This window comes from Wolffia australiana, chromosome 18 (assembly GCF_029677425.1).
Source record: "Wolffia australiana isolate 7733 chromosome 18, ASM2967742v1".
Lineage (NCBI taxonomy): Eukaryota > Viridiplantae > Streptophyta > Magnoliopsida > Alismatales > Araceae > Wolffia > Wolffia australiana.
In genome coordinates this window covers 6,387,901-6,402,807 of record NC_135852.1, presented here as the reverse complement: position 1 = coordinate 6,402,807, position 14,907 = coordinate 6,387,901, and the positions used below count along the sequence as shown (strand labels likewise).

At 42.3% G+C, this 14,907-nt stretch overlaps 1 protein-coding gene, 1 long non-coding RNA gene and 1 other non-coding gene across 4 annotated transcripts; all 3 read right to left on the bottom strand.

Annotated features, from left to right (window-relative positions):
- Positions 1-2,682: 2,682 nt before the first annotated feature.
- LOC144715266 (uncharacterized) lies at positions 2,683-6,198 on the bottom strand. 2 transcript variants are annotated; one of them, XR_013584567.1, is made up of 3 exons: positions 5,746-6,083; positions 5,573-5,660; positions 2,683-3,060 (listed from the first exon to the last, which is right to left on the bottom strand). It is a non-coding gene; the product is annotated as an uncharacterized LOC144715266 (long non-coding RNA). The 2 variants fall into 2 exon arrangements; XR_013584566.1 differs by having other exon boundaries at positions 5,573-6,198.
- LOC144715363 (U5 spliceosomal RNA) lies at positions 5,916-6,029 on the bottom strand. Its single transcript, XR_013584596.1, has one exon. It is a non-coding gene; the product is annotated as a U5 spliceosomal RNA (small nuclear RNA).
- Positions 6,199-12,219: 6,021 nt separating the features above from the next.
- Positions 12,220-14,284, bottom strand: LOC144715012 (uncharacterized). Its single transcript, XM_078589853.1, has one exon. It carries the CDS (start codon positions 14,066-14,068, stop codon positions 12,329-12,331), a length of 1,740 nt encoding a protein of 579 aa, XP_078445979.1. The 5' UTR covers positions 14,069-14,284; the 3' UTR covers positions 12,220-12,328.
- Between the last annotated feature and the right edge of the window lie 623 nt (positions 14,285-14,907).

Sequence of the window (14,907 nt, the reverse complement as noted above, 5' to 3'; positions counted from 1 at the left end):
TTAGAATTAGAGAGAGATATAGAGTTGGAGTGAGATAGATAGAGAGAGCGATAGAGAGAGTAGATAGATAGAGAGAGATAGAGTTGGAGTGAGATAGATAGAGAGATAGCTTCAGTGAGAGAGTAGATAGATAGAGAGAGATAGAGTTGGAGTGAGATAGATAGAGAGATAGCTTCAGTGAGAGAGTAGGTAGATAGAGTTAGAGAGATAGAGTTGGAGTGAGATATATAATGAGATAGCATTAGAGAGAGAGGGTAGATAGATAGAGTTCGAGAGATAGAGTTGGAGTGAGATAGATAGAGAGATAGAGTTAGTTAGAGATAGATAGGGAGATAGAGTTCTACAGAGATAGAAGAGAGAGAGAGTTAAGATAGGGAGAGATTGATAGACAGATAGAGAGAGATAGAGAGATAGAGAGATAGAGATTGATAGATAGATATAGATAGCTATATAGATAGATAGAGATTGATGGATAGATAGATATAGAGAGATAGATAGATAGATAGAGAGAAATAGAGATTGATAGATGTTGATAGATAGAAGATGGGGAGATAGCGAGTTGGGGGAAGATAGACAGGGAGAGATAGAAATTTAGATATAGATAGATATATACAGAGAGGGAGTTAATGAGAGATAGATAGAGAGATATAGTGATATAAGTGAGAACTGACAAGGCAGAATTACAGAAAGAGGAGGGTATAGAAATGGTCCACCTGTTGATTTTTTACTGGCTAATGATATTTCTGGCATGGAAAATACCCCAATGTTCCAGGACAGATGACGGAACTGTTTTGCCGGTCGGGACGGGAGGGTACTGAACTAAGAGGTTCTTTCGTTCAGTCATCCTTTACATGGCTCTTGGTTCCATTCTGTTTCAACTCAGGAGCTGGACGGCAAGGATGATGGTGGGACGAGTCATCCGTCCCAGCTGTTTTTCATGCTTTGCATAAGTTTACTTTCGTGATGAAAACTTATGTTCATCTTCTCGTGTAGATAGTTATTGAAGAATTCCTATTTCCTTTTTCTTCCCTTATTTCTTTGACGTGTGGAAATAGAAAATTCTCAACCTTAATTTGTTTGTTCCACTACCAGAGTTTGGCATCAATTCAATGATATTGGAGAGACTAATCATTGATATATTTGTTAGTGAGTGGATGGAGGAAAGACAGCTTGAATCAGTGGCTATTCCATTCTAGAACTTCGGGTAACACCTTTCAATCTAGTGAAATTTGGGTTGTTCCAATATGAATATGAGTTATAGGATTGACATTTCCATCAGACTAAGGGTTACAATCTCACTTTGGCCCTGCAAGAAATGGTTGCCATTTCCATCAGAATAGTCAACTTAAGGAAGATGTAAGAGTACTTGACCAACAAAGCTGTTTTTCATGACCATTCACTAACTACCTCCATTTGATGAGACAATAAATGATTGGCCTATTCATTGACCTACTGTCACAGCATGTTAATTGTTTTACATTTTACTGAAAAATATCATATAAATCTGAAGCATATTCTTCAAATTGATAATTGATTCATATTTAATCGATCCCCTCAACTTTGTTGATAGACAGGTATTTCCTGGAATTCTCAAACAAAATAAAGTTCAAATTCAATAAACCTGAGCCCTCTAAGCTGGGGAAAATATTAGAAGGCCTTCACACGTTTGATCTGTCAGTATGCGATCCCTCAAAGTATTGTTACATCATTATCAATTTTATTTCAATAATTAATTAAGCATCATTTGTGAATTTATAGTTTTAACTCAACGATGCATGTTATTTCAATCAAAATGTTTAAGAATGTATGTAAGAATATGATTCCAAGAGAGCTTGTAAATAAATCACAAGAGCTATTTTCCAAAAAAAGCTAAATTCAAAATATGATTATCATATTGCGTGGGGTTAATTTCATATCCAGTAAGAGCTGAAACAAACTTTGATTCATGAAGTTGTGACTTAATACTCAGAATAACTATAGCACATATTATTTTCTTCACCTAATATCGTAGTGCTACATCTGCCAAGAAAATTAATCTCAATTACTATGTCATTATTATCTTGTCAATTAGCAATAATTACTCTGAAATTGTTTCAACTAAATAAAAGAGTACTAACACCTTGAGTGTTTCAAGGTCTTGGAAGTTTTTACAACTCTTTTGGTGGGCGAAATTAGATACATATTGAATACTTCTTTGCAGATTGAACAGCATATGACATGATGGCCATTAATAACTATGATATTTATGTCATTTTACCATCTAGGGGGATTTTTTCATTTTCCACTATGCTCATATTAATCTTGAATAAGGGTAGGCCTCCCTTTAAGAGGGCAGACAAGAAGTAAATCAAAAGTATTTTTTGGGCTTCTATATCTCTGTCGTGCCGACGTCAATTTTGCTGGTCCCTCTTCTACCTTGGCCGGTGATCTTCCTGGCGTTCTCCCGCTCCCTCCGAGTTCATGGCTATGATCTTACTGTTCTTCCTCTATCCCTATCTTCTTCTATAAGAATTCTCGGGTTCTTCGCATTATATTTTCTGCATTAGCTGGAGAGATATATGTATGCATGTATCTCAGTGTTCCTAATTGATAAGTTCTATTAAAAAATATACTAGAGGCCAGCCAGGAAAAGGGGGAGATCCACATCAGCATATGAAGGGTAAGGGAGGAAATGAGATCCTATAAATAAAGAGGGGATTTTTTTTGAAAAGTGATTTAAGGTGGTCACCCGACAAAGTGGCAACCATAAATAAAGAGGAGATGAGAGACAAAAATACATCATTATTCTAAAGTCGTTTCAAGAATTACGGTTGCAGAGCAACCACAGGGCTGTTCAGCAGGATCAGGCCTGCTAACCAGAAGGGGGGACCTCCATCAGGAACATCTCCATTATCCTACCTCTCTTGCTATTCAACAATCTCTAACCTCCCATGTTGTTCTTGATCCGGATCCCTCAGTCTGAAGGTTCTTGAAGGGTTACATGTTTCTTGATACATAATTTGGATTTTTGTTGTGGATCAGATCACTATTCATGATAAGTCTGAATCAGTAATCCATTTCCTGGCATTAATCAAATGCAATAAGAAATGGATGTGAAATAAAAGGACAGTGAAAAGCATCAGCAGATGAAAGAGCAATGGGATGAGAACAAGAGATATCATCCTCTAGAAGAAGGCTTCAAGAAGGAATAAGGAACTCTTCCCTGGAGATACAGAACAAAAGAGAAGGAGAAGGCCACTAAAAGCAAAAGAGGGATAGAAGTATCATTCTATTTTGTTTTTCTTATTTTCTGAACTCATTTCTCTTTCGTTTGAAGTGGATCATAGCAATTTTTCTATTGGGTTTTGACGGTCAATACATCCATCCATCTATCTATGTATATAGATGGATGAGTTTAAAAAAAAAAGAAAAACAAAGGAGGAATGATTTTTAAAAAACAAGAAAAATTATAGATGGATGGATATATAGAATTATATGTCTATCCATATCACAGATCAATCAGTAGAAGCTCAAAATGTCTGTCTATCTATCTATTCATTCATCTATCAATCAAACCAGTTCCACATGTTGCACCTCGCAGCTTTTTCCAGGCGCTCCATCAATTCCAACATCATCCTTTATTTGTATGTATCTCAATCAATATATCTACCTTTTTCTACATCTCTCTACTAGTATCTTTCCCTCAGCTTTAACCTCTATCTCTACATCTATATTGTATCTCAGTTCTTATCTCTATCTATATATCTACCTTTAACGGTTCTTACCTCCATCTTCAACTTTTTTTCTTATTCATGTCAAAATCGCTATCTCTATCTCCATCTCCACCTTTATCATTGTCACTCCCTGTATCTTTCTCTAACAATCCCAAACACCGTTTTTATTTCCCAACCAAATAGGTGAGAGCATCAATGTCTACGCTCATCTGTATATGTATCTGCATCATATTTACATCTCTCTGTCTTTCTTCATCTCTATCTCTCCCTATGTCTATACCCATCTCTAGCCCTAACTGGTGATTCTCTATCTTTTTATTTGCAATTGAATCTCCATCGCATTCTCTACCTCAAACACCATCTGAATCTCCATCTCATTCTCGATCTATGTCTTCATCGCCATCTTCAATCTGTATTCATGTCTCTATCTCTATCTCTATCGCCAGACTCCATATCACTTGCACCAGAAATTTATAAATACATACATGGATTCCAATCGGCATTATCTGGAAAATAGCTAAAGAAAAATTCCTTTGCTAGTGTAACTTTCATGGAAAAATTTTTATCAAAATATCAAAGCCAATGCAATCATAAGCAGACTATGAACAAGTAAACTCAGAGAAAAATAGCCGATTATAAAGTTTGTAAGACGATTGAGCTGAACAATCAGCAAATGTGCATCATTCATTAAAAAGCGTCACTATACTTTCATCAACAATTGCCCTCATATTTAACTCGTCAATCTGATGATAAGTCCCAGTATAACTCAATCGACAATGAATGCATAAATCTTGGTCGTGACAAAATTGATCCTCGCATAAAACCGAGCGATGAACATCTTTCATCTCAGAGAATAAACTTCGAAATCCAGATAATTCTAGTAAAAAACTTGCGATTCTCAATTTAGATTCAACATTCAGAACAAAAATCACCTGTATTCGAGAAATGTAGTTTTTTTATCTGCCAGAGAATGAGTTTTTTCTAAGGAAACAGGGACTTCGATCTCTTCTTTAACCCTAGTTCATCGTTTTACTGGATTTGAAACTGAGAACTGACGAGATAAGAGAGATCCAAGATCAGGACAGAACGATTTTATCCCCACTTCGGATGAAAGGACTCCGATATTCTGTTGTGCTCATCGATCTCTCTAATTCATTCACTTCTTCGGGAAAAAATCCTTAATTTTGAACGTAAAACCGAGAAATTAGAGAAACCGGAGTACACGTCGAAGAATCTGACCCTACAAAGGAACATCGATTGAAATTTTGAGAGTTCAAGGACTCTGATAGTTTGCCACGCTCGTCGATCGCTCTAATTTACTCCCTTCTTCGGAATGTAATCCTTAATGTTGAAAGTAGAACCGAAAAATAAGAGAAATCAGAGAACACAGAAGAATTTAACCCTACGATGGAACATCGATTAACATTTAAGGGGAATCAAGGACTCTGATATCTTGCGTTGTCTTTTATTCTTTCAGTTCAAAAAACAAAACCCTAGTTTTAGACCTATAACTGAGACACTAAAGAAATCAGGGAACACGGCAAAGATTCTGATCAAGATTCAGATCAATCTGGGACTCTGATCTCTTCCTGAACTCATTGATCTCTCTTATTCATTCATTTCGGAATATAATTTCTAAGTTTGAACCTATGACAGAGACACTAAAGAAATCACGGAACACAGAAAATTCTGATCCTACGAAGGAACAACAATCAAGATTCAGAGAAATCAGGTACTCTGATCTCTTGCGGTGTTCATCGAACCCTCTTATTCACTCGCGACTTCGGCATATAATCACTACTTTTGACCATGAAACCAAACAATGAGAGAGATCAACGAACAAAGCGAAGAATCATTACCTGCAGGAGCCTGCAAGGAAACGGAATCGTTGGTATTATCATGGCATTCTGACTAATATACTACTCTTCAATCTCGCCTCAGAATCCCCTAAATATTATGGCATATAATCACTACTTTTGACCATGAAACCAAACAATGAGAGAGATCAACGAACAATGCGAAGAATCATTACTTGCACGAGCCTGCAAGGAAACGGGATCGATGGCATTCTGATTAGTATCCTAATCTTCATCATCGCCTTAGATCCCCGTAATCGATAAATAATATTTTGGCAGAGACTAACGTTGCTCGATATATTTTGTCAAAGTAGAGAGAATTTCATCTTAATTTGATGGGGTCGGCAGTGTTTGACTGGCGACCCTCCAAAAATAAGCGTATGCCGCTTTGTGTGGCGCGCACACGGAATTCTTTAGTAAAAGGCGAAAGAATAGTTCGCTCTGTGCTCACTACGCGGCTGCGTAAGGGATATCAAGGCATGTGGAGCAAATATATTAACACCCGGTCTTCAAGTTTTTGAAGACAGCCGATGTGGGATTTAATCGTCGTAATGGAAAGCTCCGATTTGAAGCCTTACAGTTGTCTCCTCTCGCAGAGATGGAGATAAAATGTTACTTCTCATTTTCTTGCCCTCTTGGTCCTCTTCCTTTGAGATGCATTTTGTCGCCTCTCACTCTCTACGTTTATGTGTGTGTACATCTCTCTCTCCTCTCTCTCTCTCTCTCTCTCTCTCTCTCTCTCTCTCTCTCTCTATCTATCTATCTATCTATCTATCTCTATACAAATATATATATGTTTGTATCCCCCCCTCAGCTCGTAGGGCACACGACAATGAGGTTAGTGTAACCTTCATCTTTTTTAGATTTGCATCTTGTTCATAAAAGAATAGTCTAGGTTTTTCTACATCACACGCGCTGCAAGTGATCCCACTTGTTGACTCGTATCCACCTCCATCTTTGTCATCGCCAACAATGGAAAACCCATACCACTTTTTTGCCACCAATATGCATGTATCCATCACAATCTCCCTTGCAACTAGTGGGAGTATTTCATTCATCTCCATCACTTTGTTCATGTCATTTCCATCAACTGTCACCCGGTGACTATGGTATTTAATTATAATTAATTGGATTTTATTATTATTTCTCTTTTAAAAATTCCATAAAGCGTGAAACCTATTGTAAAACTTTAATTAAATTTGGATAAACAGGACAGATTGCTTCCTCATCTTGGATTTATTTTTAATTAATTTTCATTACTTTATTAACTTATATTAAATTATTAAATAATATATAATCCAAAAAAATAAATTAAGGTTAACATTCTCTCATTCAATACTTACTCCCTGGGGATTCAACCCTTACACTATCCTTGTAAGGATAATTAAAAAATATTGTTACATAAATCAGAAACCTTAAACGACATAAATGAAAACTAATTAATGGTTTATCAATATGAAGATTCATAGAGATTTTTCATGAATATGTTTACTAACTAATAATAAGTCATGTGTTGACTGGAGATAATGCCTTATACATTGTATCATAAGTCAGTTAATCTAGTTATGCTTGGCGTGTTCACAAAATGTAGTTTTCCTGCAAAGAAGATGCCCACATAGTTGTCACATTGCATGCCATTGGTGTTAAGGAAGCAAACCCAATGTTCCTACATGGAGTGTAGTGCACCATCTCACAAGAAGTCTCAACCTTTGCATTATATTAAGTTTATGCACTTGAGAGAGATACCACTTTTTACTCTTGTGTGTGCCATGTGCCTAGATTCTCGCCAATGTACGAGTAGTAGCCAATGGCCAACTTTGATAACCTTTTTCCATCGCATATCTAGAGTTAGAGTACCCCAGAGTGCAAAGGTAAATGTGATGCTTGTAAACAGTGCATATACATTAAAAATGGAACGGGAGACATACTGGTTTATGATTACATGCATTATGGATTTGGTAAGGATGGATAGATGTTGCCGGATGAGAAATAAATGTAATGTAGGAAATAAATTTAGCATGCAAGTTAATCACATTCTACATATCTTTCAATAGTCACATATGCAATATATTCATTAGAATGCATGTGTGATGCTAATAATTGAAGTCCATGAATACATGTAATGACTAAGTAAATTGCGATGCAACAAAAATATGATGATCATTACTCTTTGAACATATGTTCTAAATATTCATAATAGAAGAATACTCAAGAAGGACTAGGGTTGGGAAGTTCATGTTTCATCGTCGAACGAACACTGTTCGACGACGAACGAACATAACAAAAATTGTGTTCGTGTTCGGTTCGTTCGTGAACGAACACGAACGTAATGTGCATCTAGAACCTTTAATTTTAATGAAAATAACAAGCTATTTAAGTTAAATTTTCATTCAGGGTCTGGAACGAGAGCAAAAATTCAAAGATCCATCGATCCAACAAAGGAGGAGAGATCGTGATCTATCGACAGATCGATATCTCTCAACATATTAAATCACAAAATTAGGGTTAGGAGCACGAACATTAATTCAAAGCTCCATCGATCAAATAGAGGATCATAGATTGTCAGATATCAAGCCTTGAAGTTGGACGATTTCTAACTGTTCATTTAATCAAAAAAATTCTCTTTCCTTGTCATCTTCAGCGCCATTAAGTCATTTTTAGGATTTCTCTTTATTATGGCATAAAATGCAATGGTTGGTTCAAAGTTACCATAAATGTAATGATAAAGTGGGAAGGATAAATTTTGATAATTAAAATCTTATTAAATGAAAATTTCAAATATGAATAGACACATTTTAGAAAGAGAGGTAAAAAATAAAAACAGAAGAGTTTGGTCAACCTAGCTGGCTCAATTGTTCATTTCTAATACATGCGCTAGAAGTGATTAATTGTCCCCATAAAAAATGCCGGAAGAAGTATGGCTGTCCTTACTAGCATAGTTACTTGTCTCCTTGCATCTTCGACCACCGCCACTCCTAGGCCAATGGTCCATCTCTCTTTCAAAGTAGACAATATGAAGAATGAATAAGAGAAATATGACTTATATATCCTCCTCTCTAATGACTGCTTATGCTTCTACTCAAGTAAACGAGTATTGCTTCTAAGAATTCATCTTCAATCATTCACTCTGGGCCTTGTACTCATATAATAAATAACTCTTCCCTCTACTCCCAAACTTATTTCCTCTAGTCCTCTTCTATCTATATCCATTGTGGATGCTTATTCTTATCTCATCAAAGGATATGGAAATATCTGTCCCACCTACTCCAAATCTCTCTGTGTAATCCTCTACATCCCGGATTTTCTTGTCAACCTCAACCTCTTCTCCACAGTTCCATTACATTTGACCCATTTCACAAAGTCTTTCAAAACATGCATATATGATGCTGACGATGGAATTACATGGCCAATGAGTCAATACACATTCTACATCAATAAAAATTTTATTCATTATCATTCACTTGTGATGCTTATCATGAAGTACAATGATAAGTGCAATGATGAGTCAATTATGATGATATAATGTGATTACTTACATGAACAAGAATCCAAAACATCCCTATTCATAGGATATTTGAGAAGGACATCAACATATCATGATAGAATAATTATCCACCCCGACCATAGTTTTTTGGAGAAATGTTTTGATTGGGAGAGACAGTGAGAGAGGAAAGAGAGTAGGGGAGTGAGAGATAGAGGGGCAGATAGGAAAGTAGAGAGAGGAGAGGGAGAGGGAGCGAGAGGAAGAGGGAGAGAGTAAGAGATAGAGAGAGAGGAAACAGAGGGTGAGAGAGATAGGAAATGTTGGGTTCTAGAGGCCTTGATTTTGACAAAGACGAGGATTCCACGCATTGAAAGACATTAAATAAAATCAAACAATATCATTAAAATCATTAAACAAATTACCTAGGCACATATCACATCCATAGTTCCTTTAATCTTTGAACAAGTTGTGTAGTGCTGCTCATATGTGTAACCTCTAGAAATATCCACACATTACTCTGCACGTCGGATCTCCTCCTTCTAATTGACGAGCCCTACTCAATCTCCGTCGTATTCGCTAAGTCTTCCCGGTAACATTAGGAATGGAGAGGAGTCATGGGGAGAAGGGAGAATAAGGGGAAGGCCCCTAAACAATCATGGCTTGTGTGAATTTTGTTTAAGGCATTTTCCTATTTATATTAAGTGGGTATTTTTCATAAAAACTCTCAAAACAAGTGTATCTTTTGACACCCAAAAGACCATTTGCGTGTGACACTTTAGGCCCATGTATCCGTCTAGTTAACGATTCCATCGGCCAAATAACCTTGATTGGCCTTCTAAATTAATTAATTATAAAATTATATAGATCAATTAAAATTGGATCGATCTAACCCAATCAATAGGTTGAGTCTCCAGCACTTGGGGTACCAAACTGCACCTCTTGCTCTATAAGATACAAGGAGTGTGTATCGATTCACTCATAGATATTGTTGTCATCGATAATCATGTACCTATAGTCCCTCATCCACTTGATGCTCCAAAGACGACTTAGGGTATGGTCAATTGTCAAACCCTAATTGGTCATTCGAGTTAGTATTAATGCGTTTGAAAATCATTGAAGAACTCCTCTAATATTTCATTGCCTTGGCCAAGAACTTCATTGCGTCGACTTCCTTGAGCAGTCACCTGTCCACAAGACTTAGGGATGCGTAAAGCATAGTCAAAGTACAACTATCCGTTCACAAGACGTCTTCGGTGTCTCAGGTCTAAGGACCACTTACACAAATGTGATGTAAATCAACTAGATTGATAGTTTGGTATGATACCATTCAGGGATTTGTATGGATCAATCTAGTGAACTCTTCCAGTAAAGAGCACCCACTATCTATGTTTAGTGTTTCCATACTAATGGCTATGGGACCAGCCATACTCATCATATGAGTGAGTCTAGATAGTGCTATTATATCAGGATGTTTCTACTTCCTTCTCGAGTATCATTCGAATATGAATATTTAGAATACATACTAAGCGACTAGTTCTCTCCGCATTATGATATCATCGTAATTCTTTAAGTTCGATCACATATTCATAGATTTCATTATAGGCATCACACGCGCACTACAATGAATATGTTCAATTAATGAACATAGAATGAAATATGAAATGTGTGATTTGCTTGTTGCCACAAATATTTCCATCAGGAAAGAGACAGGAGAGGAAAGTGAGAGAGGGAGAGAGGAGAGAGAGGGTGAGAGAAATAGAAGAGAGAGACAGAGAGAGGGATAGAGAGAGGAAGAGGAGGGAGAGAGAAGAGAGAGGGAGAGTGTGTGAGAGAGGGAAGTAGAGATAGAGAGAGTAAAGAGAGAAGGGAAGCGGGAGAGGAAAGAGAGACATAGATAGGGAGAGAGAGAAAGAGGGAGAGGAAAGAGAGAGGGAAGTAGAGATAGATAGAGAGAAAAGAGAGAAGGGAAGAGAGAGAGCAAAGAGAGAGGGAAGTAGAGATAGAGAGAGAGAAAAGAGAGAAGGGGAGAGAGAGGAAAGAGAGACATAGAGAGGGAGAGAGAGACAGAGGGAGAGGAAAGAGAGAAGAGAGAAAGACATAGAGAGAAGCAGGGAGAAGGGGGAGACATGAAAGAGAGAGATAAGAGAGAGACACAAAGAGAGACATAGAGAGGGAGAGAGAGGGAGAGAGTGAGAGACAGAGAGGGAGAGAGAGGAAAGAAAGAGAGAGAAAGAGAGGGAGAGGGGAGTGTGTGAGAGATAGAGAGAGAGAAAGAGAGAGAGAGGGAGAGAGGAAAGAGATGAAAGAAAGGAAAGCGAGAGAGGGTGAGTGAAATAGGAGAGAGAGAGACAGAGAGGGGGAAAGAGGGAGAGAGAGAGAGAGAGAGGGAGAGAAAGAACGAGAGAGACAGGCATAGAGAGAGAGGAAAGAGATAGAGAGGAAAGAGAGAGACAGACAGAGAGAAGCAGAGACGTAGAGAGAGGAAAGAGAGAGAGAGATATAAAGACATACAGAAGGATAGAGAGAGAGATAGACAGACAGAGACAGAGACAGAGAGACAGAGAGAGAGACACACAGACGGTGAGATAGAGAGACAGGCATATAGAGAGAGACGCAGAGAGAGAAAGAGAGAGAGGAAAGAGAGACAGGCAGAGAGAGAGGAAAGAGAGAGACAGACAGAGAGAGACAGGCAGAGAGAGAGGAAAGAGAGAGACAGACAGAGAGAGACAGGCAGAGAGAGAGGAAAGAGAGAGACAGAGAGAGAGAGAGAGAGGAAGAGACGTAGAGAGAGGAAAGAGAGAGACAGACAGAGAGAGAGAGAGAGGAAGAGACGTAGAGAGAGGAAAGAGAGAGACAGACAGAGAGAGGAAGAGACGTAGAGAGAGGAAAGAGAGAGACAGACAGAGAGAGGAAGAGACGTAGAGAGAGGAAAGAGAGAGACAGACAGAGAGAGAGGAAGAGACGTAGAGAGAGGAAAGAGAGAGACAGACAGAGAGAGAGGCAGAGACGTAGAGAGAGGAGAGAGAGAGGGAGATAGACAGACAGACATAAAGTCATACAGAGAGAGAGAGATATAGACGGAAAGAGACAGAGAGAGAGAGACACATAGACGGAGAGTGGCAGGGAGACTGAGAGACAGAGAGACCGAGAGACGGAGAGACAGAGAGGCAGAAAGGATCGCAGCAAGCGTATCGCTGAAAAAAATTGGGGGTCGGGGGGTGTGCGTGGTTCATGGAGTTAATCAACTAGTTGGGAGGAGTGGACACAAGCCCGAGTCAGGGAAACGCCCTGGAGCCTCTGGACTGGTACAGCTCCAGCGCCCCCTTGGCCTCACCCAGCAGCTCCTCCACGGCCGGGTCCTGCACCACGAAGCCCTGCTTCGAAGCCCACTCCAGCACCGTCAGCGCCTCCGCCTTGATCAGCGCCTCGTGCTGAGGAACATGCAGCGCAACGTAGCAAAGCAGCACCAGCGCGTCAATCTGCAGCGCCGGCTGCGCCCCAAAATACACCAACTGCACGAGATGCCCCGCCCCCCCCGCGGCGATAATCGCCTTGCAATGATCCACGTGAAGATAATTCCCCGTGCAAGCGAACTTCCCCAGCGCCACGGCCGCCTCTCTCGCCACCTGGTCTTCTCTCTCGTCGAGGAGGCGGACGAGCGGGCCGATGACCCGCGTCTCCGTCGCGCGGAACGTCCTGGAAAGGCAACCGATGGCGGTCACGCAGGGGAGAAGAAGCTCGCCGGGCTCGCCGCGGTCCACCACTCTGAGGAGCTGGTCGACGACGGCGCGGCAGGCGGGGGAGTTGGGCTTGAACGCCGACCGCCTCAGCTCGTCGTCCTTCTCCGCCACGCGGGCTATCTCCATGAGCGCCATGGCGGAGTTGTACTGCACCGCGTGGGGGCCCTTCTCGAGGAGCGCGGCGAAGCAGAGCAGAGCGCGCGACTCGGCGATGGCGCGCGAGACGGCGGGGTTGGACTTGGTGAGCTGCCAGAGCGCCTTCGCGGCCATGGCCTTCATGGCGGCCTTCGTCTCCCCGTCCTCCAAGTCGCGGCCTTTCGAGCTCGCGCCGGAGAGAGAGATGTGCTGCTTGTTGGCGAGGACGACGGAGTGGATGGAGAGCTTGGCTTTGGACGGGACGGAGTACTTGCTGTGCTCTTGGAGGGTCTCGAAGGCGAGATGGCCGACGAGGAGGCGGATGACGTTGGTCTGGGCGAAGAGGTCCTGGCACTTGGGCTGGGCGGCGGCGAGCTCGGCCACGGCCCAGGCGACCGCGGCCTGGACCTTCATCGGACCCTCCTTGAGGATCTTCGACACGACGGTGACCGCGCCGGCGAGGAGCATCTGGTCGACGCTCTCGGCGTCGCGGGCGAGGAGGCCGATCGCGCGGGCGGCGCTCTCCTGGCCGTCGGATCGGCCCTCCTTGATCAGCCTGAGGAGGAGCGCGACCCCGCCTTCCTCCACGATGAGCTTGCCGTAGCGCTCGTTGTCGCGGGCGAAGGAGACGAGGGAGGCGGCCGCGTCGGCGCGCTCGTCGAGAGAGCCGTTGTTGAGCTTGGCGATCTGCTCCCAGATGAGGCAGAGGATGGGCTCGTTGGAGGCGATGGGGGGGAGGCCGAGGTAGCCTGCGCCGTCGTCGTCGCCGGTGGCGGAGACGCGGAGCAGCCAGGAGACGTCGCCGATGGAGTTTTCGAGCAAAGAAGACATCTTTTTGAAGGCCGCGGAGGGGATGATGGTGAAGACGCGCTTGACGAGGCCGTGGGCTTCGCGGCACTTGCAGACCAGCGCGAGGGCCTTGTCGAGGACCTGCTCCGTGTTGTCCATTATCCGGCGGGTGGGGCGCTCGCAGAGGTCTGCGCGCGCCGCCTGCCGGAGGAGCTCGGCCAGGCGCTCCGTCTTGGACTTGAGCTCCGCGCAGTCGGCGCGGAACGACGAGTGCACGTCGTCGGCCAGCTTCGTCACCTGGTCCGCCAGCTGAATCGGCGTCTGTAAAATCTGCTTCACCCCGTCCGCCATCCTCGCTCGAGATTACTACTTTTCTTCTGCGAATCAAAACCAGCGACGGTTCTTCATCGGCCGAGCCGGCGTTCGTGATGATCGAGCCAGGCGGTGATGGACCAGGCAGAGAGAGAGAGAGAGAGGGAGATAGATGGAGAGAGTCGGAGAGAGAGGGAGATAGAGGGAGAGAAAGAGAGAGAGAGAGAGATAGAGGAATGGGTATCGATGGAGAGAGGGGGCGAAAGAGAGAGAGAGAGAGGGAGAGATCGATAGAGAGGCGGAGAGAGAGAGAGAGAGGGAGGGAGAGGGAGAGAGAGAGAGAGGGAGAGAGAGAGGGAGAGAAAGAGAGAGAGAGATAGAGGAATGGGTATCGATGGAGAGAGGGGGCGAAAGAGAGAGAGAGAGGGAGAGATCGATAGAGAAGCGGAGAGAGAGATAGAGAGGGAGGTAGAGGGAGAGCGAGAGAGAGGGAGAGATAGAGAGAGAGAGGGAGAGAAAGAGACAAAGAGAGAGGAAGGTAGTGGGAGAAAAAGAGAGAGAGAGGGAGGTAGAGAGAGAGAGAGAGAGAGAGGGAGGTAGAGAGAGAGAGAGAGAGAGAGAGAGAGAGAGAGAGAGAGAGAGAGAGAGAGAGAGAGAGAGAGAGAGAGAGAGAGAGAGAGAGAGAGAGAGAGGGAGAGAGAGAGAGAGAGAGAGAGAGAGAGAGAGAGAGAGAGAGAGAGACAGAGACGGAGATAAACAATGGTAGAAAGAGAGAGAGAGAGAGACGGAGACAAAGAATGATAGAAAGAGAGATAGATAGAGAGAGAGGGAGAGAGAGAAAGACAGAGAGAGAGGGAGGGAGAGAGAGAGAGACGTGG